General features: G+C 45.6%; 1 protein-coding gene across 1 annotated transcript in view; it reads left to right on the top strand.

Moving 5' to 3' along the window:
* Ptprj (protein tyrosine phosphatase receptor type J) overlaps nucleotides 1-27707 on the top strand; it is a 56835-nt gene that overhangs the window by 24492 nt on the left and 4636 nt on the right. The window contains exons 8-22 of the mRNA XM_059258899.1: nucleotides 2493-2756; nucleotides 3919-4176; nucleotides 6715-6972; nucleotides 7705-7977; nucleotides 9274-9564; nucleotides 11845-11976; nucleotides 13672-13882; nucleotides 13994-14118; nucleotides 15077-15164; nucleotides 17156-17197; nucleotides 18110-18197; nucleotides 19394-19484; nucleotides 23540-23613; nucleotides 23705-23839; nucleotides 25373-25492. Of these exons, the coding sequence (XP_059114882.1) occupies nucleotides 2493-2756; nucleotides 3919-4176; nucleotides 6715-6972; nucleotides 7705-7977; nucleotides 9274-9564; nucleotides 11845-11976; nucleotides 13672-13882; nucleotides 13994-14118; nucleotides 15077-15164; nucleotides 17156-17197; nucleotides 18110-18197; nucleotides 19394-19484; nucleotides 23540-23613; nucleotides 23705-23839; nucleotides 25373-25492 (2450 nt within the window). The remainder of the gene's footprint in view (nucleotides 1-2492; nucleotides 2757-3918; nucleotides 4177-6714; nucleotides 6973-7704; nucleotides 7978-9273; nucleotides 9565-11844; nucleotides 11977-13671; nucleotides 13883-13993; nucleotides 14119-15076; nucleotides 15165-17155; nucleotides 17198-18109; nucleotides 18198-19393; nucleotides 19485-23539; nucleotides 23614-23704; nucleotides 23840-25372; nucleotides 25493-27707) is intronic.

The raw sequence follows: 27707 nt of genomic DNA, 5'->3' as shown, positions 1-27707 counted from the left end.
CACAAACCCCCATCCTCAGGCGACTGGGTGAGACAGTGCTCAGGAGAATGGTCGTGGGGACAGCAGCAGATGGCTTAGAGCGGCAGGAAGCCCTAGCCAGGAGTCCAGGGGTTGGGAAGTGAGGACTAGAACCTGGGATGAGGGGATGCAGGGGGAGGAGGGGACTTAGGGGACGTCTTGGTGTTCAGTGTAACTCTTAGAGAGATACTGCCTGTATGTCTTGAGAATTTTCTCCCTTTTAGTGAGTGGGGGAGGGCACAGGAAGAAGCACACGTTGGAATACTTGCCGGCCATGGCTGCTGAGGCTGTGTGACCTGTACAGGCTTAGGAAATGTGGAGAAGACGTTGGTTAGAAGCCATGCCTGTAAGGAATGAAAGCTTTTCCCAGCATCCATGCTGAAGTAGGAGCAATTTGTGTCTGTCTTTTTTCCTCTTCCGGAAATGTCAACATTTTGTTGGGAAGGAGAGAGGTGGCGTGGAGCAGCGGCTTCACTCAGGGTCCTCACTGGGCTAGTGACAGAGGTGCACCGAGACTCAGCCTGAGGAAGGCTGGCTGAAGAGACCGGTGCCCCAGAGATGCTGTCATCAGTGGCAGGCAGTCCCACACATGAGGAGCTTGCATAAGAGGGTGGTCCCTATCCAGTTCTTGTGTCCCTTACTAGGCCTGCTGAACTGGGTCCATCCAGAGGAGGGGACATCTGCCTGATTTGCTGAGAGGAGTCATGTGGTCAGGGTTCTGAGTGTCCGCTTTTTAAAGTACTGTGAGAAAAACTAAAGTTACTGTGATTGTCATGTAGACTGTTGGTTTGGATGCATACATACCCTGGGTTATGGTAAACCGTCCCACGATTTGATAAATGTGGAAGCTATGTGGTCTTTAGGTAGTGTTTGAGTTTTATACCTATGTGTTGGTTAGTTCTGGTTGATGTGACCAATTACCACAGACTGGACAGCTTATATGACAAACCTTTACTTTTCACAGTTCTGGGGGATAGAAGTGTGAAGTCAACTGCTAGGGATAGTTGGTCTCTGGTTGTCGCCTCCTTTTGAGTTGTGGAGCCTGTGTTCCAACATCACAGTACAGATGAGCTGCTTTTGGGCCTCTTAATAAAGACACTGATTCTATTCATGATGTTCTAACCACCCTCGTGATTAATCACTTTCTAAAAGCCCACATTTGAATGCCATCAGCCCAGCAGTTAGGATTTCAACAGGTGAAATTGAGGGGACTATAGATCTATAGATCTATATCTACATATCTCCAACACACACACACACCATCTGGTATTGTTCAAGTGACTGGTTATGTGAGTCAGGGTGTCAGGGTTAAGGAAACTGTTGAGTATATTTAGGACCCAAACAAGTGGCTGGCGGAAAGCTACCTCCAGAGCTGGAGTGAGGGAAGAGAGAGTTTTCAGAGGATGTGGGATGTAAGACCGATTACTCCCCTTCCAGCCAGCCCTCAGCATCCTGCCCATCTCATTCATTGGTGGAGAGTGCTCACAGGCCATATGGAAGGTCTCCAGTGATGGCATATGTAGAATGCAGCCTTCTGGAACTCAGGGCAGGCAGAAGAAAGACAGGATAGGCTGGGAGAGCAGATAACTGGATATAACAAGTCTTTTTCTGTCCTGCCAGCCAGCTCCCAAATAATTATGAAAGCTTGGCCTTAGCTCAGGCTTGTTTCGAACTAGCTCTTATAACTTAACCCATTTCTATTAATCTACATATTGCCACTTGGCTTGTGGCTTTTGCCTCTCCTCCTGCATGTCCTGCTTCCTCTCTGTCTCCTCTGGCATCTCTCCCCTGCCTAGATTCATCTCCTCTTCTTATCTCTCTGCCCAGAAGTCCCACCTAACCTCCTTCTGCCTACATGTTGGCCAGCTCTTTATTATTAAACCAGTCAGAAGATGCCTTGACAAAGACATCTTCACAGTGTACAGAAAGATGATTTCACAACAACTAGAGGACATCCAGTTCTCACATTGTCTTCTTGTAAGGTTAGGGTGGATAACTGTCTCACAGATGAGAAGACAGTTCCGTGGCTTTCCTAAGGTCTATCTGGCTGGTAAAGCCCAGCTGGCCTAAGAATCCAGTTTGCTCTCTGTCCAGATGTGATACCTTTAATTCATGATGAATAGTGTTTGTTCTTGGGTGGATCTGTACTTGAGGACTTTGCTGGCTCACCCTCTCCTACCCCCTGGGCAGCATGTGAAAGTCCATACTATTGTTTGCTCTGTAATCTGTAGTTTCAAGGCCTTCTCACAAACTGAAAAGAGAGCATCTGTGAGGTGCAGGTGGCCAGGCTGTGTCTTCACTGATGCTCAACTTGGGTGAGACCCACACACAGCTCTGGTCATGGTAAGCTGAGAGTGAGAGTGACCAGTCCCTAAATGTTTTCCTCAGGACTAATGACAGGTCCTGATGATACTTTCTCTTCTCATTCTGACTTGACCATCCTGATGATTTTTCCTTCTCTTGTGTCTTCAAAGATTCCAGCCAGGTTTTTGACATCAGAGCTGTGAACATCAGTGCCACAAATATGACCCTGACCTGGAAGAGCAAGTATAATGGGTCATCTCTTCCCTACACCTACAAGATACATGTGGCTGGGGGCACTAATTCCACCAACCAAACTGTCAGTGAGACTGAGGCCCTCATCCTTGGACTCAGCTCGAGCACCTTGTACAGCATCACAGTCCGTCCTTTCCTGAATCACACCGAGGGCACACCAGGCTTCCTCCAAGTGTATACTTGTAAGTTCACTCCTTAGTGTCCGGTCTGGTTTGCTTTTCTGTTATTGTATGGTAAACTTTGTGACCAAAGAAACTAGGCGGAAGAAACAAGTGTACTTCAGGTTACCCTTCCAGGTAGCAAGCTGACTTAGGGAAGTCAGGACAGAACTGAAGCAGAAGCCTCGGAGCAACGTGGCTTACTGGCCAGCTTTCTGGCTCGTGCTCAGCTAGTTTTCTTGAACAATCCAGGCCCACCTTCCCAAATACAGTGTGCCTACAGTGGGCTGGGCCTGCCCACATCAATCATCAATCAAGACCGTTCTCACAGCCGTGGCCGTAGGCCAGTCCAGTCTGGGCAGTTGCACAACTGAGGTTTCCTTTTCCCAGGTGACTCTAGGTTGTGTCAAGTTAACATTAAAAACTAACCAGTACTCTGTAGTTCACCTTCCTTGGGGTCTGCTGTGTGCCAGGTCTCAGTCCAAGGCGAGGAAGCCCTGTGCTGTCCTGAAGGAATGCCTAGCTCTGCCTGTGGCTTCACAGGGCCTCATTTGCCCTTTAGGGTGTGAGACGTAATGACAATGACCTTTGAATGGCCTGGATCACGTGCTCAGCGGTGGGCTGTTTTTGCACTGTGTCATGAGTGCTTGCTTGGACATCCTTGTGGTATGGTGGGTGTCAGCCTTACTTTATGGAAGTGGAAGCCACGTCTGAGGTAATGTGGGCAGGCACCTCAGCAGAGATGAGATTAGACCTTCGGAAGGAAGATGTTCAAGATAAAGCAGCCAGCCATGGCCAGCACTCATCCTCAGAGCCTGGGAATCCTTACCTCCTGTCTGTCACTGCCTGTGGGTGACTGGCATGGCACCTGCACTCTTGTGGCCAAGTGGTCTTTCTTTAGCCAGAAGCACCAGTTTTTGAAGGGGCTTATACCTCAGTTGGTGCTCCGGAGCAAAGCAAAAGGGAGAACAGGTCAGTGTCTTATGAGGGTTGGCCTCCCTGTCCTCTGGAGACGGACTTTATCCTTTTGTTCTTGAGACAAGCTTTCACTTTGTAGTCCAGGCTGGTCTTGAACTCGAGATCCCCCTGCCTTAGGGTCCCAAGTGTTGGTGTTGTGGGCAGTACCACTACTGTACCGTGCCTGGAGATGGAGTTCTTCGTCCAACTCCCTCTCTGTCTTCCACAGCCCCTGGTCCAGTTTCTGACTTCCAAGTGATACATGTCAGCACAAGGGAAATTGGTTTGACTTGGAGAAGCAGTGACTCAGAATCCTTTAAGATTCTCACCATGCGGGAGGGAGGTGAGGTGATTCAAAATGCTACAACCCGAAATCAGAGCATCATCGTTGAAAACTTAAAGCCTGGAACCAGTTATCGTTTTGAAATATTTCCAAGAGGACCAGATGGGACTGAAGGGCCATCCAGAACAGTCCATGGTAGAACTGGTAAGCATCTTGACCTTGAAGTTTCTTACAGGAAACCAGCTTAATTTATAGATGTCTTGTTTTCCAAATATATTTTTCTTTTTATAAAAAAGAATCTTAAAATGTTTCATGACTGTGGTGCATATCAACAATACAAAAATTAAGTCAAGCCAAAAAAAAAAGATCACATGCAAAACCATCAATTAGGTGCCACACTATGTGTGTGGAGGTTAGAAGATAACTTTTGGGATTTAGGTTCTGGGAGTTGAACTCAGGTTGTCAGGCTTGTGTGGTAAGTGCTTTTACTTACTGGGCCATCTTACCAGCTCCCCCTTCCCCCCTGCCCCTTTTAAGATAGGGTCTCATGTGGCTCTCCGAGGTTGGCCTCAAACTCCACCTCACAAATGCTGAGATTAAAGCCACATGCTACCGTAGTCAGCTCCCTGAAGCTATTTTAAGATGTATGCAAACATACATATTTACCTTTTATAAACTTGCTGCTTTTGTTCATGTGTGGTTTTATAATCTGCTTTCTCTTCACTTACCTGTGTATTGTGAGTATTTTCCCATCATTGTGATTTATTTATCTCTCTTTTTATTTATTTATTCATATTTTTGAAACAAAGTTTCACTGTGTAGCTCTGGCTGGCCTGGAACTTGTTGGCTTTGCAGACCAGGTTGGCTTTGAATTCACAGAGATCAGCCTGCTTCTGCTTAGTGTTAGATTAAAGGTGTGTGCCAACATGTCTGGCAATATTTATTTTATGGGATAATTTAAAATCAGCCTTGTATTTGTGTGTGGCCTAGGGGTAGGTTCCTTGGAAGAGGTGGCAAGAGTAGGGTTGGATATGGTCCCAGATACTCCGAGTTCCTGTCCATTATTGAATAGCTGTTACCGTTACTCGGACATAGTGGAACAGCATTAAAGGCTACCTAGAGAGAGGGAAACAAGTATCTTCTGATCTAGTGTTCCACTTTTTGGTATCTCTCAGAAAGAATTAAAAGCAGGGTCTCAAATGGCTGTTTGTACACCAGTGTTCATTCACAGAAACCCAAAGACAGAAGTCGCCCAGGATTCATTGGCACACAAGTAGACAAAATACGGCAAAATTGTTTCTACACACTAGAATATTATTCTGCCTTAAGGAGTGGATCCTCCTGTATGCTGCAGCATAGATGGAGCTTGTAAATACTGGAAGTGAAATAAGTCACACACAGAAAGATAATTTTATTATAACTTTTAATGACAGGGTCTTACTGTGTAACCATAGCTGGCCTGGAATGTATTATATAGAACAGCTTGTCTTAAGCTTACAGAGATCCTCCTGCCTCTGCCTCTCACATGCTGGGGTTAAAGGTGTGTGTCACCACACTCCTAAAAGACAAGTACTTATGCTTCCATTTATACAAAGTGCCCAGAGTAGGTGGGTTCACAGAGACAGAGAGGAACTCGGGTAGAAGGAATGGGAAGGTAGTGTGAAGTAGGTACAGATTTTACGTTGAAAAATGATGAAAACATTTTGAGTGTGATAATGGTAATGTTTATACAATACTAAGGATATGTTTAGCATTGCTAAAATGCACATTGACAGATGGCTAATGATAAATAGTATGCTGTGTTTATTTACCATGCAAAAGGGAAGGGAACATATGTAGCTCTTAACTGTTCTTATATGATTGAATTTCTCTCCTGTCTGTGCCCATGGCCATACCTTTTGTTTACATCATTGTCATAATTATACAACTAATTTGATTTTATATTTGAACCTTTGGCTCTGTGTATATAATGATCCTCCCCATAGCTAGCATGGCCTTCCTGCTTTTAGAGAAAGGTTTCCTCATGTAACCATATTATGGTTTATGAAGCTCTTCCTTCATTTTCCTCTTTAATGTGCCAGGCGGTTCATGTGAATGCACGTTCTTTTGAGTGAATGATAAAAAACAAGCAAACCAACACTTATTTATTTAGACAGGGCCATGCTGTGGAGCTCAGGCTGGCCTTGAACTTGAAATCCTCCTGCCTGAGCTTATAGATACTATTGGGATGATAGGTGTACAATCACACTCAACTTCAAACACACTCTTTATGGAGATACAATGTAGGTATAAAAAGTGTACCCATTCTCAGCACATAGCTTGACGAAGTGCCACAGGTTAAATGCATCAGAATCTTAGGTTAGAGTAAGAAATGGAATATAGGCCTGGAGAAATGTCTGGCAATTAAGAGCACTGAATGATCTCCCAGAGGACCTGGGTTTGATTCCTAGCACCCACATGCATGCTCACAGCCACCTGTAACTCCAGTTCAGGGGATCCAGTGCCTGCTCTTCTGGTCTGGTCTTCCTGGGTTTGGCCTTTGTGAACTCACTGAAGGCTTTTACGTTTGTTTGTTTTCTTTTGCTTTTTACGTAGAGTTTCACTCTAGCCCAGGCTGGCTCTAGTGCGCCATGTCTAACCTCATTGGAGAGTTGGCTAACAAAGAGTTGGTTCTTTTAACAGACGCTGTGAAATGAATCCTGGAATCCTAATTAGATTCTTTCCTTCCTTTTCTCTGACTAGACCGCAGTGCTGTGATTGACATCCGCGTGGTCAATGTCACCACCAGTGAAATGCAGCTGGAGTGGCAGAATACGGACAGTGCTCCTGGATATAAATACCATGTAGTTCTCGAGCCTGAATGTGGCCCCAACAAGACCACCACTTCTCAGAAATGGGTCACATTAAAGGGCCTCACCCCAGGCACCTTATATAATGTCACAATCTCTCCAGAATTGGACCGTGTCCGGGGTGACTCCAGCTCCATTGCCCAGTACACACGTGAGTCTTGGGGTTGGGGGTTGAGGCTGGGCAGAGGGAGTGCTGCTTCCACCTCTCACATGGAGGAAGTACAGGAGAAAGGGCTGATTATGCTCTGGGTTTCACGTTGATGTGGGAGCTGCTGAACTCAAAAACATCAGCCTCAGGAAAGGCTCTAAGCTCTTGAGGACACTGTGGCTGGAGCCTTGTGAGCACTGAAGTGTTCTCTGGAAGCAGAAAATAACATCATACGAGAATGGAGAATGTTGTAGTGCCTGCTACTTACTCCTCAGAAACATAGCCTAGAGAGTTACTGTCCCGCCAGCCCTGAAGATCCCCTCAGATGGGGATCTCTTCCTGTGACAGTGAGAGAGATGCTTCCCTAGCATTCAGATGGAATAGATGGGGAGGTGTTAGCTTACCATATGCTTTATACCTTCTTTATTAGTCAGATTCCAAAAGGGGGTTGGAAACCATAGCGCTTTCCCTCTCTCTCTCTCCCTTCCCCCTCTCTCTGTGAAATAATATATTGGAAAATACATGATAAACTTAAACATTAGAAGAAGCCTGAGCATTTAAAATTCTTCTCAGATTTAATATGTATAATTTTATGACTGTCTTTTTGGGAAACAGTACATATTAATTATATTATTTCTTTCTTGAAGAAAGCCAGGCAGCTTTTGGATATAGTAAATATAATAGTCCTGTAATTCAAAGTGGTTCATTTTATTTGTTTGTTTATTTTAAACCAAGGACCCAGCAGTGTGTCTGACATTGAAGTAAACACCAGTACCACTGTGGCAGCCATCTGGTGGAAGAATTCGGACGCAGCCTCTCCTAAGTATTCCTACTACCTTACCGTGAAGGGTGAAGATGGCAGCAATGTAACCGAGATCACAGACACTGGAATCACTTTTTTGAGGGTCCCTGGCTTAATCCCTGGCTCTTCTTACACAGTGGAGATCTCTGCAATAGTTGAGAATGTTACATGGTCACTGGTACCTGGCTGGAAGTCGTTCTGTATGGGTGAGTAGTCCCATGTTCCTGGTGGTCCCTGTTCCTCTCTCTGTGATACTCACGTCCAGGAAACGTTGCCCAGCCTGTAGGCTACTGTGCCTGCAGTGGGCAGCCATGGACATGGAGCACTGCGAGACAGCCGGCCGCTATCAATGGCACGTTGATGCTGCAGCCATTGCTTCATTCAGCATGTGTTGATTGAACACTTGCTGTGTTAGAAAGGTCCTTGCATTTCTAGAACTTTTATCCTGGTGAATAAAACAGATAATAAATAAAAATGAGCAGGTAGTTAGGTGATGATTATGGCTAAGGAGAGGGAAGAGAAAAGAACTAGGGAAGGGGGAAATGGTGTTCTTTCTTTCTTTTTTTTTTTTTTTAAGATTTATTTATTTATTATGTATACAGCATGTATGACTGCAGGCCAGATGAGGGCACCAGATCTCATTACAGATGGTTGTGAGCCACCACGTGGTTGCTGGGAATTGAACTCAGGACTTCTGGAAGAGCAGTCAGTGCTCTTAACCTCTGAGCCATCTCTCCAGCCCCTGGTGTTCTTATCTAGGGTGTCATGTGAGGATGCCCCGTGAAAAGGTTAAATGGAAAGGTGACTGAGCAAAGATCTGAGGAGGGTAAAGAGCCAGCCACATGAATCTCGCAGGGTTTTGACCCCTGCGTTACGAGCAGAGAAGCAGCCAGTGCAGAGGCCTGAGGCTGGAGAGAACACAGCGCTGGAGGATTCAGGGGAGGCCAGGGTGGTGGGAGGGCATCTGCCGGAGCTAGACAGTGAGGGGCAGGAGGCATCAGAGCTCAGTGCTGGGGCTCTGATCTTCCTGCGATGTGGTTAAAAATCTCTGTGGCTTTAAGTGACCCTTGCTCATTTAGACTGCACCCCACCTGGTCTACTTGCTTACTTTGTGGTTTGAGTGGTACCTGCTGGGACTCCTGTTGAAATTGAAGCCTTAAGCAAGAGAAAAACCCACGTGAGCATGTATGTCTGGGATGGATGGAACAGGAGCTGGGATCTGAACTTGGGTCCTCTAGAAGAGCAGCAAGCACTCTACCTGCTAAGCCGTTTCTCCAGCCCCTCTTCTAAGAGTATTGCTTGGTGACTGACACTCAAGTTTCATTTAATCCTCAGACAATCAGCGCTGAACCCCAGGGCAATAAGGCGACTGACCCAAGGTCACATGGTCTGGTATCACTTAGTTCACTCAACCTGTGCATATCCAGACTGTCTCCTTATTGTGCCGGGCCAGGTCCTCTGCTTCCTGTGAGCCTTACCTTGCCCTGTGCTTTGCTTTGCAGAACCTGCACCAGTGGCCTTCTTCCACTGTGAGGTGGTCCCTAAGGAGCCAGTTCTGGTTCTGAAGTGGGACTGCCCCCCTGGCATGAATTCAGGCTTTGAGCTAGGGGTCCGGAGTGACAGCTGGCACAATACGACACACCTGGAAGACTGCTCTTCAGACAATGACACAGAACGCAGGACAGAAATCACATATTTGAAATTTTCTACCTCGTACAACATCAGCATGGTCACTTTGTCGTGTGGAAAGATGGCACACCCTGCCCAGAATACCTGCACCACTGGCATCACAGGTGGGCCCTGGGGCAGGGAGATGGCTACCCCTGGAACAGCGGGGCCAGCAGCATGCAACTGTAGACCTAGAATCCTTTTAGGGTGTTTCCATTCCCTTAATTGATTTTTGTCAGCAGACCACTTACCTTATCCTGCAGATATCCAGCCTGAGACTGCCGAGTCAGAGAGATGTGTGCTTCACATCCCGAGCAGTTCTGTGTTCTGTGGCCTTGCAGAATAGCTTGTTGCCATGTTTCTTTTCCTTTCTTTTCCTTCCCTTGCCTTTCTTCTCCCCCCGCCCCGTAGTAGGGAGCTCCCTTATTGCAGTTAAGAAAGGCATTTTTAGTAGATACTGTTATATATACTAAGTCTGGACAGTAGGGTGAAACTCATGTCCTGCTGGACACTTGTCAGCATGTTTCGTCCCCTCCTTCCTTCTAAGCTGTTCTTGGAAGGATGACTCTGAAATGTGATTTGACCATTGATTATTTGCATTTGTAAATATTCCACATGGATTGCTTCACAATAAGGACTCTTTTTCTCTCAGATGTAGCCAGCCCATACCATGGTGACCCCCATACTTACAGAAGAAGACTTAAAAAGCGGTATTATTGTGTATTTAGTCAGGACTTATTTCCCTGGGACCTATTGATAGGAGCCTGAGTTGCTTTAGGGGAAGAAAAGACCACATACTGTGCAGGGCTCTCCTCAGCCAACCCTTCATATCCATTCCTTCTCTCTCTCCCCTTCTTCCCCGACCCCTGCTTGGGAAGAATTGATTTTGTTTTGTCTGTCCATTGCTCCCCTGTCTTTGCCAAACTTGTGTTTTAGTTCAACCAGTGGGGTGGTGGTGTTATATCTTCCTTTGTGCTTTTTGATTTTAGATAAGTATTCTTCAGGGCATAATACTATTTCTTCCAATTTCTAAAGAATTAGTGGTTGTTCTAAAAGAACCTCTTACTTGAGGGACCTGACTTGGAAAGTGGTTGAGGTATTTTATAGACAGAGGCTCAGAGTAGATAGGTGGACCAACCCTGGTTTGAGTTCAGTTTGTCCCATTTACCAGTCATGTGATCTTTAGAAAAGCTAATTAACCTTGCTAAGAGGCTCAGTTGTAAAAAGGAGAAATAGTAAGCAGGACTGCTGTACTGCACATTAAATAGTGAAAACCACACGCATGGCTGCTCAGGTGTGTACTATACAGTCTCAGGGAAAATACCATGCATGGGACTCGCTAAAGTTGTGTAGCCCACACGGTACCCTGCCCCATAGCACAGCACTTTGGCTTTGTAGAACATAGAACAGTGAACATTTCATCTTCCCTTCTGTAGCTCCTCTTTTCATGGTGTTCTCTCTGTATAAACTGCTCAAGAACAGAGACCAGGGCTGAGTCTGTGCTTCTTGGGCTGAGGATAGCACTTGGCGTAGAGCATAGGAGCGCATCAGAACTAGGGATCTCTGGGTCGGGGCTGTAGCTCAGTTGGTAGAGCACTTGCTTAGCATGCATGAAGCTTGAGTTCAGTCTCTGCCACTACATAAAGTGCGTGTGATAGCACATACTTGCAACCCCAACACAAGCAAGGTGGAGGCAGGAAGCTCAAAAGTTTGAGGTCATCCTTGCTATTATAGGGAGTTCAAAGAAGCCTGAGATATATGAAAATAAACAAAAGGGAAAAAATAAGCTGAACAGATATGACCATACATCATTTTATGCAGCAATTCTCATTTTTTTCAGTTGGTGATTTCCTTTTGTAGATGAATATTTATACATGTATGAACTTAACACAAATTCGAGTTGCATCGTCCCTGGGTTGGGAGGTGTTGGAGGAGAGGAGAGTTGGGAAAGTCTCTGCTGGGCTTGTTGTTTGTTTCCGGTGGGCTGTGGGGCGGGGTCAGTTTAGAATTCAGAAGGAGGAGTGAGAAGGAGCCGGTTTCTGGAGTTGCGGTGGGTAAGCGAGATAGTGTAGTTGGGCGGAAGTGTGAGATCCTTTCTGACTGTCGTCATCTGGAGAGCTGATGGTAAATGCGGGGACATCTGTGGAGTCATTGTCATCCGGCTTGTTCAGGATCCAGGTCTCTGCACAGTACTTCCTCCCTTCCTGCCTCCTACTTTGGGATATGTTCTGGATGAGCTCTGCATACAGCTTCCCGTACAGGGGCAGGTCTTCTTGGGCATGGGTAGATCTTCCTGGGCAGGGGCAGGTCTTATAGAGAGCATCCGAGCACATTCTCTACCTGGTGGTTTCTCACCTTCTTTGGTTTTAAATGTTGGGTGACTCTTCTGTTTTGTGTTGTTTTAGACCCACCTCCTCCGGATGGATCCCCGAATATTACATCTGTCAGTCACAATTCAGTAAAGGTGAAGTTCAGTGGTTTTGAAGCCAGCCATGGACCTATCAAAGCCTATGCCGTCATTCTCACCACTGGGGAAGGTAAGGAGGGGCCAGCATGGGTTAACTCGTGTGATTATAACTATCCTGGTTACTTTTTTATTGTTGTGGTAAGACACCACGATCAAAGCAACTTATAAAAGAAAGTGTTTAACAGGTTTACAGTTTCCGAGGGTTAGAGTCCATGATGGCGGAGTAAAGGTATAGTGGTAGGAGCCTCTGAGAGCTCACATCTTGATCCAAAACTGGGAAGTGTGTGTGTCTGTGTGTGTGTGTGGGGGGTGATGGCACACACTGGGTCTCACACTTGAAACCTCAAAGCCTACCCCTAACGATATACCTCCTCTGACAAAGCCATATCTTCTAATCCTTCCCAAACAGTTCCACCAGCTGGGGACCAAGTATTCAAATATATGAGCCTCTGGGGGCCATTCTCATTTGAACCACCACTGTGAGTGATGCCGTGAGGCACATCAGCGACTTAAGTACATGCCTCTCTACATGGCACTGTGCTTTGGCACTCACAGGGAAGCAGGTGTTTGCTTGATGCTCTAAACAGTCAGGTAGCAAGTAACTTAAGCTTTCCTGGCCACGCAGTCTGCCCAACTCTCCACACCTTTGTGGTGGTGTGAAAACATGGATGGAAAATACGCGAGGGATGAGGGTGCCCATCACACAGCTGTTTACACACGGGTGGTGGCTAGATTTGGCCCATAGGCTCTAACTAGCTAACTTAGGATGACTTGTTCTTGAAAGCAAGCACAAAAAGATGGCACTTACTAGTGGGACTCTGTGAAGGGCATCTACTGGGTGAGAGGGGAGGGGAATTAGAATGGCTTTTCTGTGCCAGTTGGAAGGGAATGATTTGAGAGTGTCTCTGATAGCTGCATGGGAGTGTTTTACCCAAACCAGGGCTGGGGAGAGAGCTCACTTGGTAAAGTACTTTCCTTGCACAGGCCTTGAGTTCTGTCCTTAGAAGCTACATTAAAGAAAGGGCGTTGTGACATGCCCTTGTGATCCTGGTGCTGGGGAGGCAAAGACTGGAGGATCTCTGAGCTCCCAGGCCAGCCAGCTAATTGGCTTGGTGAAGTTCTAGGCTAGAGAGAAACCCTGACTCCAAAAAGGTAGAAGATGCCTGAGGAATGATTCCTGAAGATGTCCTCTGGCTTCCACACACATATGGACACACATGCATACAAACTAGCTCACACATAGTACCTGCACTCCGATGAACCAACATAAACAAAATGTGCAGATCTCTTTCTTTCTCTCTGACTTTTAAAATTTTGAGTCTAAGCCCTTTGTCACTGAATTTGTTTTCAACAAATTTTAAACTCAGAGCCATGCTGAGTGAAAAAGATCCTGTTGCATGGTGACTAGGCCAGTCAGCACCAGCCTGACACAGGAAAGACAGAGTTCTTGGGCCAGGAGATCAGGGCTAGGAATCCAACTTCACAGTGCATGCAGTGTGGCTTTGGGCAGGTTTCTGCTAGCGCTCTGCACCTTTGTTTTTCTTGCTTGAGAACAGGCATCATAAGCTTTTGGGGGAGACTCAGAATGAAAAGATGAGGTGGCATAAGCCGAGTACTAAGGAGTCACCTGCTCCCGGAGCTGCTTGAAAGACAGTGGCTCCTGGCATCGCTGCCGCCGCTCAGCACCTGTGTGGTTACTGAGCTATTTTATGACACTTAGTCTTTCTGCTGTCACCCATGATTGGCCTCTGTGTTCCTTTCTTAGCTGGCGAGCCTTCTGCAGATGATTTGAAGTACACATATGAAGATTTCAAAAAGGGGGCCTCAGATACTTATGTGACATACCTCATCAGAATAGAAGAGAAGGGACGCTCTCTGGGCTTGTCTGAAGTCTTGAAATATGAAATTGATGTGGGGAACCAATCCACCACCTTCGGCTATTACAACGGGAGGCTGGAGCCGCTGGGCTCCTACCGGTAATATGGGTCTTTGCAGTTGGATGCTGAGCCTCATGAATTTAAGGCTCTGCGTACTAAGGTGATAGATGCACCCCAGTTACCTTATTTTCTCCTTCGTTTCTCCCATAGGGTGTGTGTTGCTGGCTTCACCAATATTACCTATAACCGTCGGAACGATGGACTCATCAATGGGGACGAGAGCTATGTGTCTTTCAGTCCTTACTCGGAGGCCGTGTTCTTGCCTCAGGATCCAGGTAGGGGGAAACAAACATCAATGTAGTGGGTTTTCCACCTCATGCACCTCTTGCAGGCACCTTGGAGGGTAGAGGTGCCTGGGTTTCTCCTCTGAGAAACTGACATATCCCTTGGCCTTTGGGCCAAGCCTAGCTCCCCACTCTGGTGTCTTCGAAAGAGCTGCTCCCCACTTCTCCTCTCAAACCACTCACACTTCTAATCTGCAGATTATTTAGTCCTTTGCTTTCTAAGAGTCATTTGTGGGCCTGTGTGCCAGCAAGCATGCGACTTAGTTTAAAGAGTCCTTGAATGTTGACATTAGAAGATGCCACAAAAGTTGTCTTATCCAACCTCTGTGTAGAAATAAGACTTCTGAGGTCCAGTGTCACACAGTGGCTTAAATGCAAAGCCTGGAATTCTAGCCTCAGACTCCTTGTAAAGTGCTCCTCCTACCTAGTATCACAGAGTTAGATAAATGGGAATTTCAGGGACCCAAGGTGAGGATTCCTTTCCTCCTCTAGGATGGAGACACAGTGGCTGACTGGTCTGTTCATTTGTTATTCATAACTCCTGAGTAGAACAGATAACCTAGAAGCAAAATTCAGGGAGTCCCTACTCCTGCCCTTAAATAGCCCATGAAAAGAGAGGGGGTTCCCTGCTATGGGTGTGGTGTTGTAAGGCCTTCTGCTCGTAGGTGGTGGGAAAAACCACTGATCTTGTTCTCTCAGTTCACTAAATTTGCAACTGAACTGAGACCTAGCCAAGGTCTGTGATGTTCTCAGGACCATCCTGCTGATGGCGGGCTCAGGGTGAAGACACTAGCCCTTGAAAGCTGTTATCCAAAGATCCTCCCTTCTTCCCCGAGTGCCCCACACGCCCTTTCTCCCTGAATCCTGTGTGGGTCCCGGCTGGTTGTTGACGTAGCACGTCGTTCTTCCTGAACACAACTGAAATGCTGCTTGTTGGGATCTTCCTCAGGTGTCATCTGTGGAGCCGTGTTTGGATGTATCTTTGGTGCCCTGGCCATTGTGGCTGTGGGAGGCTTCGTCTTCTGGAGAAAGAAAAGGTAACGCTGCTTACGTCGTCATCATGTGCTACTGTTTGAGGAAACCTTTTATTGTAAGGAGTTGCATCCATTTGCAAAATCAGAAGGAAGAGTTGAAGGAGTGCCCGTGTTCTTCACTCTTGTCATCTGGCCAGACTGATTTCCTCTCTGACTCCAGCTGGGTGATTGGATTCCGAACCTCACCCCAGCCACTACATGAGACCTACACCCCTGTGCAGGATGCTGCTTTGAAGCCAGGATGCTATGAATGTGTTAAGAGTTTCATATGATTGTAGAGTTGGCCAAGTTTGAACATAGGTTCCACTCTAGCCAACTGTTGGAAGAGCCTTACCATCCTCCTCTGTGGTATGGGGGTGAGTGCTCGGCTCAAGGAGCTGAGGAGTGCGTGCTGACCAGTGTCTCACCCCATGTCTTGTTACTCATTATTTGCTTTCCCCCACCACCCTGTGATGGAGTTAGTGAAAAGCAGCAGTTCCATTGTGGGTGCTCTATGCTTCGTGGCCTTCCCGAGGCCCTGCAGGTCTTAAAAGCCCCTCTAGGAATGCAGCATCAGTGTGCAAAAGCACCAGGGAGGAACTTGAACTTGGTCTTTGTCCTTCCCCTTGCCTGATGGCGGGAAGCCTGTGTATCAGTTGGAATTCACTCACTGCCAGATGCTCCTAGCTGGATATTCCCACCTGGTATTTGGCTTTCTCGACATCCTCCCCACCTCCACCCCCCCTTTTTTTTTTAAAGACAGAGTCTCGTGTATCTTAGGCTATTTCAAATGTAGCTGAGGATGACCTTGAATTCCTCATCCTTGGCTTGAGATTATAGGCATGTGCCACTCAAACCTGTTTTAACAAGAAAACAGTAGTGGAAAGATAATTTCCCCTAAATAAGTCAGATACTGTTGCTTCTCTGCATATGAACTAAATCTTTTATACTTATCTAAAAAAGAATCAGAACCTAGTGCAAAACCCAGAATGTTCAGCATTCAAGTTAATAGGGCACAGGGTGCCAGGTCCTAGCAGGAAGCTGGTGGGAAGAATTAGTCAGAGCCACACAGTGGGACCTGTCGCAAAACAACAAGTAAGCCACCACCAAACCCAAAATTCAAACCCTTGGTGGTAAAAAAAAAATACCCACAAGCAAAGAAAAGAAATTCGGTAACCCATAATTACAGCAAATCTGCTCTTACCATTTTCATGTGATTATGACGCTCACCCTGGTCGAGTCTTGTTAGACACATTCATGTCTACCCTGTTTGTTCACGTAAGACCTGGTGGGGGGCTTCATTCCAGCATCATTTTACATAGATACCGGGCATCTACTGTCATTTCTTTAACCATTTCACTGGATACTTGAACTCCTTTTGACTATTTGTACCTAGCCTTTGGGCACGCTCAGGATTATTTCTCTAGGCTAAATTGTAAGCAGGACAGTTACCGGGTCAGTGGCATGCTTCCCCCCTATTTTGGTACATGCTGCCCAGTTGTGGTTTGTCTCAGCCCCGGGTGGAGCTGACCCAACAGTGCAGGTGCTCAGGTGCTTGCAGTGGCAGTATTGGATCTGACTCTCTTTCAGGGCTCCTCCCCCTTCGCATTAGTTTACACAATGCGTTTACAGTAAGGGAATGTAACACACACACACACACACACACACACACACACACACACACACACACGCACATGCACACACGGAAATTCCTAAAAGTTGCAAGTTTACAGATTTTTAATTTACATTTCCTGCTTGGCCTGTCAGGCTGAGTATTAGTGAGTGGGTTCATGTTGGTGGGGCACTGGTAAGCGGGTTCATGTTGGTGGGGCACTGGTGAGCGGGTTCATGTTGGTAGGGCACTGGTGAGCAGGTTCATGTTGGTGGGGCACTGGAGAGCACTTTAGTGTTTTCCGGAGCCACTGCCTGGGAAGAAGGTGTCTGCGGCTATGTGAACGGTGGCAGAGCAGGGTGAAGGTCTTTGTCTAATGCCCCTTTTCCCCCTTTCAAAATAGGAAAGATGCCAAGAACAATGAAGTGTCGTTTTCTCAAATTAAGTAAGTCTGAGTTACAAACTTATTTTAAGATTCTCAGTCCCCCAGTCTGTTCAGTGACTAGCTAAAGCAATTTTTGATAGAAATAGCTGACATTTTCCCTGATTGACAGATTGGCCACAAGCATCTGGAAGTTCTTGCTGTTTTCTGCAAGGAGTCTTAGTTTTACTGTCCTCCTGAAGTTCCCTTTGTTTTTGCTTCCCCACATGCTTTTCGGTTTTACTGATAAACAGGGTTTACTCTGTGTGTGTTTCGTGTACCTGTGTGTGCAGAGGCCAGAAGGGGGTGACTCTGCTTGCTGTGTTCCCTTGAGACAGGGTTTCTACCTAAATTCAGAGCTATGCTGGCAACCAGCAAGCCCCCGTCATCCTGTCTCTGCCCCGATCCAGCACTGGGGTTACAGGTGTGTGTGGCCACGCCTGTTTTTATACGTGGGTGCTGAGGATTGGGATTCAAGTCCTCAGGCTTGAGTGGAAAGCTGCCTGACCCACTGAGCTTTCTCCACAGGCGCCCCCCCCCACGCAGGTAATTGTCACATTTTACAAAAGTGACTGGATTGTCAAGAGCTGAGGGAAAAACAGTTATTTCAAGTCACAAATATGGTCAGTTGTAGGATGAGGCTGCTTTTCTGATTTGCATTTCTTCAGTTTATTTTTAAATAACTTTACATTAATCTGCAGCCCACACCCCTCACTGTGTCTGGCTTTGTTCTTTTGAGTTGATGCTTACTCCTAAAATGAGCGTATCTTTCTAATTGATTATTTTTTTTCCTTTTTCCTTTCTATGATGAAGACCTAAAAAGTGAGTAGCTTTATTTTTATATCTTTCATTTTTTTTTCTGTTTTGAGTATGAACTTAATTGAATGAAAAATAAGCAAAAATAAGAAAACCCAACACGTTGTTTTGTTTCCCTAGGTCCAAGTTAATCCGAGTGGAGAATTTTGAGGCCTACTTTAAGAAACAGCAAGCTGACTCCAACTGTGGGTTTGCAGAGGAATACGAGGCACGTGGTTGTAAACTGTTTTGTATTATGGTAAACCTTTGGGTGAGAGACAGCCTAGAGGGGAGAGAAGATTGTCCCTGTTCCTCTGGGGCACCCTGCTGTTGGCTAGAAAGTTCACAGAGACCTTTACTTCTGGTGGAATGAATATATGTTTCGTCTTGTGGATACCTAAAGATTGTCCAGAGAGAGACAGAAATGGGGGTTGACCCTAGGGGACCATTAACTAGGGTCATTGTATGAGCAACAAAGAAGCCAGATGGGCCATTCGGAGGTCTGGGCCTTGACAGCTGTGGGGTCAAAGCTGGCCCTGGGTTAGGCGTTTCTTTCCTAGTCTCTTGCCTTCCAGGCTCTGCTACTTTCTGTCCCCCAAACTAGCCGAGGAACTGTCCTCACTCAGAAGGTGCATGCCTGCTTGTTCCCCACACGGTGCCCTGTTGCAGAGTCTCTACTTTTGCGCCCCTAGAACCCCGTCCACAGTTCCATCACAGTCCGTCCTCAGTGCCGACACCACCTCCTCCCAATTCCTCAGATCCCACAGGAGGACCCAGTCTCTGTCTGTGCTGCATTTGTCCCTACACTGTCCCATCTGGCCCGTGTGCCTCCCTCTGCCTTGCAGGCCAGTGACTCCTGACTATCCAGCCTCTAGAAGGCAAGACCCCTCCTTTTTCGTTCGTTTTTCCCTCTAGTTTAGTTTCTTAAGTGCTGCCCCATCAAAGGACCATAAACTGGGTGGCTAAAGACAAATTTACTGTCTCACTGTTCAAGAGGCAAGAGGTTCAAAACCACAGTGTCAGCAGGATCTGCTCCCCCTTAGCCTTTAGGGGAGATCCTTCTCTGCTTCTCTCAGTTTCTGGAAGGCACCATTGTCCCTTGGTTTGAGGGAAGCATGGCTTCCATCTTTGCCATCCACTACCATTGCCACCAAGAGATGTTTCTTCCCATGTGTCTGTGTCTCTGTACCCATATTATAACATTACCCTATTAGGTTAAGGACCCACCCTGTTCCAGTGTGACCTCATTTTGACTCGATGGCATCTTCCATGGCCATATCCTAGAAAAGCCTACTTATAGATATTGGAGGTTCGATGCTCAGCATCTCTTCCCAGTTAGCAGTAGTTAATCTGTTGTGCCTCTGCATTCCTGCTTTGTTCTCCCCTGTGCCTGATTAAATATACAGCTTACTTATTTGTTTTCAGGATCTGAAGCTGATTGGAATAAGTCTACCTAAATACACAGCCGAAGTAGCTGAGAACAGAGGGAAGAATCGCTATAACAATGTCCTGCCTTGTGAGTGATTTCATCCCTGTCTTCCCTTTGTCTGGCGCTGGCCATAACTTCTTGAACAGTAGAGAAGTGGGGAGTCAATGATCCCCACTTGCTGTCTCCACTATCATTCCACACCAGATGCTTCTACAACCATGTACCTAGTGTAAGCCGAGTACTCTATGAAGAGTTACTACATTTAATTTAATCCTTACAGCCTCAGCTTGTAGAGCAGATGGTAGAATATTCATTTCACAGATAAAGAAAATGAGCCACCGTGTTAGGTGACCTATTCAGGGTAGCAGTTCTTATTCTAGTCTGTGTTGTTCTGGATGAAAGGGGCAGCGGGAGAAACAGGTCCAGGGTCCCACTCTCTCCTTGCCCAGATCTTTGATCTGATGGGCATGTTCCACAGCTAAATGACAGTCACATTGAAGTCCTTTCCTGCTTTGGAGAATTGCCAATGTCCATACTTGGTGCTGCTCGGTTTTGACTCAACCTAGAATCACTTGGGAAGGAGAGTCTTAGTGAGGAATTGTCTAGGTCAGGTTGGCCCATGAGATGTCTCTAGGGGGTTATTTTGATTGTTAATTGATAGAAGAAGACCTAGCCCATTGTGAGCAATACCATTGTGTAGGCAGGGAATTCTGAACTGTCTAAGAGAGGAGAAAGCTTGCCGAGAGAGCAAGCAAGCCAAGGTCCATTGTTTGTTCTCTCTCTGCTCTTGCCTGTGGACATGACACTTTAAGTTCCTGCCTTGACTTCTCAAGATGGACGTGATCTGGGATTGTAGGCCATGCAAACCCTTCGTCTCTTCTGTGCTACTTTTAGTTAAGGTGCTTATCACAGCAAAAGAAATGAAACCCGAGCGGCACTTACCCAACAAGGCGAGAGCAAGCTCAAGTATAGAGGAGGGTCAGTAATGTGAGCTGGACTGTGGGAAGTCTGTTGGTGTGGGAATTAGGGCCCAGAGAGGAGTGTCAGTGGGTCTCAGCCATGCTCTGATGTCCTGAAGGTGCTTGGTTTTGAGGGCGACTTTTGCACTCATATTTTTTAAGTCATGGGTTTTTTTTTCTGTTTCTTTTCCCTTTTACTTGTCAATGGGTCTTGGCCCTGATCAGAGAGAAGTGCCTTTGAGACCATGCTGGGGGAGCTGCTCTGCCTCTGCCCCTCTGAGACTCAGACCTTTGGCCCGCTCTTAGAGAGCTGCTTCTTCTTCTTCTTCTTTTTTTTTTGTCCTTTAAATTTTTTTCATTTATTTTACATACCAACTACAGTTTCCCCTCCCTCCTCTTTTCCCATTCTCTTCCCCCACTTCCCATCTATCCCCCCATCCACTCCTCCTCCGTTTAGAAAGGGGCAGAACTCCCATGGGAGTCAACAAAGCATGCCATATCATGTTGAGGCAGGACCAAGTTCCTCCCACTGCATCAAGGCTGGGTGAGACATCCCTGCATGGGGAATAGGTTCCAAAAAGCCAGCTCATGTTCCAGGGACATGTACTGATCCCACTGCTAGGGGGCCCACAAACAGACCAAGCTACACAGCTGTCACCCACATGCAGAGGGCCTAGGTCAGTCCCTTGTAGGCTCCTTAACTGTTGGTTGAGAGTCCATGAGCTCCCATTTGCTCAGGTCAGCTGTCTCTGTGGGGTTCCCTGTCATGGGTTGACCCCCATTGCTCATACGATCCCTCTTCCCTCCATCAGCTGGACTCCTGGAGCTTGGCCCAGTGCTTGGCTGTGGATCTCTGCATCTGCTTCCATCAGTTACTGATGAAGGCTCTCTGATAACAATTAGGGTAGTCACCAATCTGATTACAGAAGGCCGGTTCAGGCACCCTTTCCTCTGTTGCTAGGATTCTTAGCTGGGGTCATCCTTGTGGATTACTGGGAGTTTCCCTGGCACCAGGTTTCTCCCTGACCCCAAAATGGGCCCTTCTATCAAGATACCTCTTTCATTACTCTTCTCCTCTGTCCTGCCTCCAAGTTGACCAACCCATTCCCTCATGTCCCCCCCCCCCCCAGTTTACCCAGAAGATCTCATCTATTTCCCCTTCCCAGGGAAATCCATGTGTCCCTCTTACGATCCTCGTTGTTACCTGTTAGCTTCTCTGGGGCTGTGGGTTGTAGTCTGGTTATCCTTTGCTTTACATCTGGTTATCCTTTACATCTAATATCTACTTATGAGTGAGTACATACCATGTCTGTCTTTCTGGGTCTGGGTTACCTCACTCAGGATGATTTTTTTCTAGTTCCATGCATTTTCCTGCAAATTTCTTTTTTTTTTTTTTTAAACTTCTGAGTAATACTCCATTGTGTAAATGTACCACATTTTCTCTATCTTTTCTTCTGTTGAGGGTCATCCAGGTTGTTTCCAGGTTCTGACTTTTAGGAATAATGCTGCTATGAACATAGATGAGCAAGTGTCCTTGTGGTATGATTGAGCATTCTTTGAGTATATGCCCAAGAGTGGTACAGCTGGGTCTTGAGGTAGATTGATTCCCAATTTTCTGATAAACCACCATACTGATTTCCAAAGTGGCTGTACAAATTTGCATTCCCATCAGCAGTGAAGGAGTATTCCCCTTACTCTACATCCTGCTTGGAGAGCTTCTGATCCGATTTGATGTCTGGGTGTTATTTCTATTGAGAAGGCTTTCACTGGAGACACATCACTCCTGGGTTTACTGTTGCCGTGCTGCTCTGTCTCAGGGAGAGTGAGGCAGTGGATTCAGGTGGGGCAGGGACATGTCCTTGGTACCAGCTCCCATGACTTATCCTGACATTTGGAATTTCTTAGTTATTTTCACTTCTGGCATTGGGCACATTTGTGTGTATGCTTTCAAAATGAGAGTGATATTTAGAAAATATGTGAAATTGGTGTTTTAGATTCCTCCATTCATAGTAGTTTTATGCATTCAGTTTAGTCTTAAATTTAGAGGTAGGTGTGTGTGTGTGTGTGTGTGTGTGTGTGTGTGTGTGTGTGTGCATACACATAGAGGCCAGAGGTTGATGTTGGGTTGTCTTCCTCATTTGCTCTCTGCCTTTTTAATACTTTTTTATACAATATATTCTGATCACACTTTTCCCTCTTCATCTCCTCCCAGATTCTCCCCACCCATTCATTTTTGAGACGAAGGTCGCTACTGATCCTGGATCTTTCTTGTTCAATTAGGTTAGCTGGCCATGGAGCCCCAAGAGGCCTGCTTCTTCATCTCCAGTGCAGGGATTGTAGGAGTGCATTGTGGGTACTGGAGTTTTGAACTCAGGTCCTCGTGTTCGTGTGGCAAGCACTTTACTGATAGATCCGTCTCTACAACTCCAACTTTAGAAGTTTAACCATCTGTCTGTCTGTCTATCTTTCTGTCTATCTACCCATCCATCCTTCCTTAATTTATTGATTGTATGTATGTACGGGTGTGAATGTGCCATGGCACATGGTGTGCGGATGTCAGAGAACAACCTGTGGGAGTCAGATCTCTCCCTCCATCACGTGGGCCGTGGGGGGTCAAACACAGGTCATCAGCCTTGGCAGTGAGCACCTCTAATGCCTGAGCCATCTCACTAGCCCTGTAACAACTTTTTAAGGCAGCGGGAAAAGGTTAACTTGGGTGTTCTTTCTGCCATAGTAGAATAGGCTCTGGGTTCAAATCTTATCTGTCGTTTCCCCAAATAGAAGGACTTGGAAGTGTCACTTGATCTCTGAAACTCTTGATGTCTTTATCTTGACCATTTGTGAGATGGTTTTGAGGTGTGAATATGGTTGCTTAGCACCTGTCCTGTTTGAAGCAGACACCCCAGGATGCAGGGGGTAAAGGCTTGTTTTGTCTGAGAAGGTGCTGAGAACACAAGCTGGCTGCCAGGCTGCCTAGGTTCAAATCCTAGTTCTCCTCAGACTGTCACTCAGCTTCTCTGTACCACAGTCACAGAATCCACAGGGATCAGATGAGGCTGTGAGGATAAAGTGTGAAGCAGTGTGTCAGCCAAGGGCTGCCAGTTAGTACTTGTAAAAATTCTGGGTGCAGCTTTCCTGAAACCTGCCCTAGAATGAGGATTTTTCTTTCTTTGAATGCCGCAGATGATATTTCTCGAGTCAAACTTTCAGTCCAGACCCATTCGACGGACGACTACATCAATGCCAACTATATGCCTGTAAGTGACGGCTGATCTCGGCCCGGGGTCTCCTCTCAATTGGAGCGTTTCTTCCTGTGTCTTTGATGATGACTGAGCTTTCTATTTCTAGGGCTACCATTCCAAGAAAGATTTCATTGCCACACAAGGACCTTTACCCAACACTTTGAAAGATTTTTGGCGTATGGTTTGGGAGAAAAACGTATATGCCATTGTTATGTTGACCAAATGTGTGGAACAGGGAAGGGTAAGTATCTTTTGAGAAAAATATAAATTAATTTTTATTGTGGTAGGGGGTATCTTAAAATCCATTTGTCTTTTAAAAAGCACTCTTTCTAAATGTTAAGCTCTCTCATCCTTAGAAAATGTTCTGTATTTTTAGCTTTTAGAGAGAAGGTTTAAAAAAAAACTTGAAAAAAAAATCTATTATGTTCCTTTGTGAGCTCATATTATTGTCTGTGATTGAATCTCTGCTGGAGTTAGTGAGTGGATGGGACTGGATTAGTGCAGTGGACACTGCGGGCCTGGAGCGAGGTAGCCGAGACCACACGGCTCTGCCGTCGTTGGCTCTGCACCTGGAAAGCCTACCTGCCCCGTCTCTAAGCAAAATTTCAGACTTATCCCCAGAGGAGTCCCAGAAGCCCTCTCTCTTCTTGTGTGGCCTGGATCCCTCCTGCCATTTCTATCACAGATAAAGATCTCTTCTAGGAATAAAGTCTCATATTTCCATAAATAGAGATGAGTTGGAAAACACATGCTAAGTTAAAAAATTGTGTGCCTGAGGAATGAGAATTAATATTACTTCATGGAGAATTATTAATTACTGTAATTTAGTGTTGGGATTGAACCTTGGCCAAGGCCTTGCTAAGCACATGCTCTGCTGCTGAGCAGTACCCCGGCTATCAGTGTTTTGTGTGGTGTTTGATTTTGAGACAGGGCTTCATTTAGTCCAGGCTGGACTTGAACTTGTAGCAATCCTCCTGCTTCAGACTCCTAATGGCTGAGTTTACAGGCATGAGCTTCCATGCCGGGAATAAGGTTTTTCCTTTCTTTTCTTTCTTTCTTTCTTTCTTTCTTTCTTTCTTTCTTTCTTTCTTTCTTTCTTTCTTTCTTTCTTTCTTTCTCTCTCTCTCTCTCTCTCTCTCTCTCTCTCTCTCTCTCTCTCTCTCTCTCTCTTCTTTCATGTGGATTCCTTTCTTGAGGAGTAAGAGTTAGTCTCAGAGCCATCTACAGGGTGTTTCTGCCTCAGCCCTCCTTGTTGAGAAGTGGAGTTCTGACAGCTGAGTGGTATGGTATGGCTGCTGCTGCTGGCCAGGTGTTCACCATGAGTGGTGCTGTCCTAGGTGGTAACTGGAACTTGTCAGACATCATTCCTTGAAATTATTATATTGTGTGTATGATGTGTGTGTGTGTGTGTGTGTGTGTGTGTGTGTGTGTGTGTGTGTGTGTGTTGGAGAGTGTACATGCCACAGCAAATTCGTGGTCAAAGGTCAGCTTCCATGTGATGTTTCTGGAAATGGGATCTGAGCATGGGACACAGGTCTTCAGGCTTGCACAGCAAGTGTGTTACCTGCTGAACCACCTCACAAACCGGATTCATTCTCGTAAAGATTTGTTTATATGATTTGGAATTAGTAGTATACATGCAAATCTCTGTTTCGGTCAGACAGAGCCAGCCGAGGGATCGAGCAGTCCTCATACCAGTCTCATTCCTCGTGAGTCTTTGCTGATGGTGGGGGTGTGACTCCTGTATTTTCATACAACCAATCCTGTGTTCCAGACCAAATGTGAGGAGTACTGGCCTTCCAAGCAGGCTCAGGACTACGGGGACATAACTGTGGCAATGACCTCGGAAGTGGTTCTTCCGGAGTGGACCGTCAGAGATTTTGTGGTGAAAAATGTAAGTCAAGATTGAGCTGAGAAAGTGATTGGATATGAATTTGGGAATGGTATTTATAGGTTGGAAATAACTAATATTTGATGCATGAGAAAAGTGTTTTTGCTTCTTTTTTACAGAATTAGAATGCTCATATCTACATGCTCTCTAAGAAGTCTCTAGCTTTACTCTTTTGAGGGGACTTTGATGTCCTTCCTGAATAGATGAATCTTAGGAACAGGGCTGTGTCAGTGACGCCTTCCTTATTTCCAGGTGACCAGAGACCTTTTGGGTCATCTGGGTAAGGATGTGCATGGGGGAGGTGCTTGCTGCTAGGAACAGTTTATATTAATTCCATGGTTCAGATTCCAGGGTCTGTGCACTGTCTTCTCCTTCTCCTAAAAGTTACAAAAACAAATCCAGTTACATCATATAGACATTCTAGGAGCTGAGTTTTATTTTTCTTTTTAAAAGAGTGTTTGGCAGTAGAGAAAGTGCTCTGAGTCACATTGATATCTACTGCTGAGCATGCAAATGGGTTTAACATTTTTCAGCTCATATTGGTGGTCTAAAAATATTCATCCCTTTAGATCAAGTTTGGTAGGATCAAGTTTGAGTCTCTGATGTAAGAAATAATGTGAAATTCAGGAATGGGCTCATTAGTTACAGATGAGTGTTGTTTATTAGTTTATTAGTTATTAGTATGGATTATTAGTCATAATCTCAGTGTTGTTTATTTTCAGAAGGTTGTTTATTTAGAAGGAACAGCCTCTTTAAGAAATGAGTAAGCCCTGTGTTTATTTTCATTTCTCTTGGATATATGTCCAATGTCTGCTATTTTATTATTACATGTTCTTTGATAATTTCATACACATTCCCAGTATATTTAGGTCATACCCACCTCATCAGCATTATCTGTGGTGGTTGAACAGTTTGGAAGCCACATGCATAGCTAGCTTTTAGAGAATGGATTGATTTATGGACATGTGGTATCATCATCCAGCCTTTAGAGATACTGTGTATGTAGCTGACATAGAGCCAGCCCTTCTCACCCCTGCTGCATGGTTCAGCTGTGAATTCAGCCAGCCTGGGATTGAACATATTCAGAATAAAAATGTTGTTTGTATTTAACATGTACAATTAGGTCCATCATTCCCGAAGCCATACAGTATAACAACTATTTAAAATATACTAGGTAATACAGTTTAGAGATGATCTAAAGTATGATCACATGTTGCTGAATGACAGGGGTGTATTCTGAGGAATTTGTCTGTGTGAATGTCATGGACTGTACTTAAACCTGGATAGTATAGCCTACTGTGCACTTGGGCTGTGTAGTGTATACTGTCATATGTGTGCATGACTGTGCACAGGAGTGTGTGTGTGTAGGTTGCATGCACACATGGTTGTATCACTTTGGGAACCTGAACATTTGCAAATTTTTCCAGGGATCAATCCACGAGGAGATGTGAAAAGGTGGTGTCAGTGATACATGCTAGGAGACAAAGTTTTGAGATAGTATCTTACTAGGTAACCAAGACTGGCCTTAAACACATGAACCTCTGCCTCAGCCTCAGTACTGGAATTATATGTTTGTGTTGCCTTGCTTAGCTTAGGGCTAAAACACACACACATACCACCACCACCACCACCACCACCACCACCACCAACAACAACAACAACAACAACAACAACAAAAAACCAAAACCAAAAAAAAAACAAACAAAAAACAAAACAAAAAAAAACCCAAAAACAAAACAAAACAAAAAAACCCCACACAGAGTACATAAAAGAAAAGCCTAGAAGTAGATTAAATGGTGTTATATTTTAACAGGGGCTGATAGATTGGGTCATAGTTTGCAAGGATGAACCTTAAACATTCCTGAAGACATAAGTGAGGCCCAGTATATGAAAACCCTGACTCTTACTAGTTACTCAGCCTCGAAGACTCTGGCCTTAGGACATATTTCAGGTCCTCCTTTGGAGATGTTGAGCACACAGTGGTGTGACCACCTCAGTAAGTAAGGTCACAGTCAGCGAGAAACTTTTGAAATACATCATGCTTAGGTCTGCAGGCTTTGTCCGTTTAAGTTGACTGGCATGTCTGTTACCCACAGTCGCTTCTGCTTGGGGTTCACCTGGGATTGTGCATAGAGTTGGCAAAATGATTAAAGCAAATGCTGGCGCTCTCATTGTGTTTTTATTAAGGAAACTACAGATTCTGGAGATTCATGTTCCC

The sequence above is a fragment of the Peromyscus eremicus genome, chromosome 4 (assembly GCF_949786415.1).
Source record: "Peromyscus eremicus chromosome 4, PerEre_H2_v1, whole genome shotgun sequence".
NCBI classification, from domain to species: Eukaryota; Metazoa; Chordata; class Mammalia; order Rodentia; family Cricetidae; genus Peromyscus; species Peromyscus eremicus.
The sequence above is the reverse complement of the archived record's forward strand: the minus strand, read 5'-3'. Positions and strand labels throughout refer to the sequence as shown.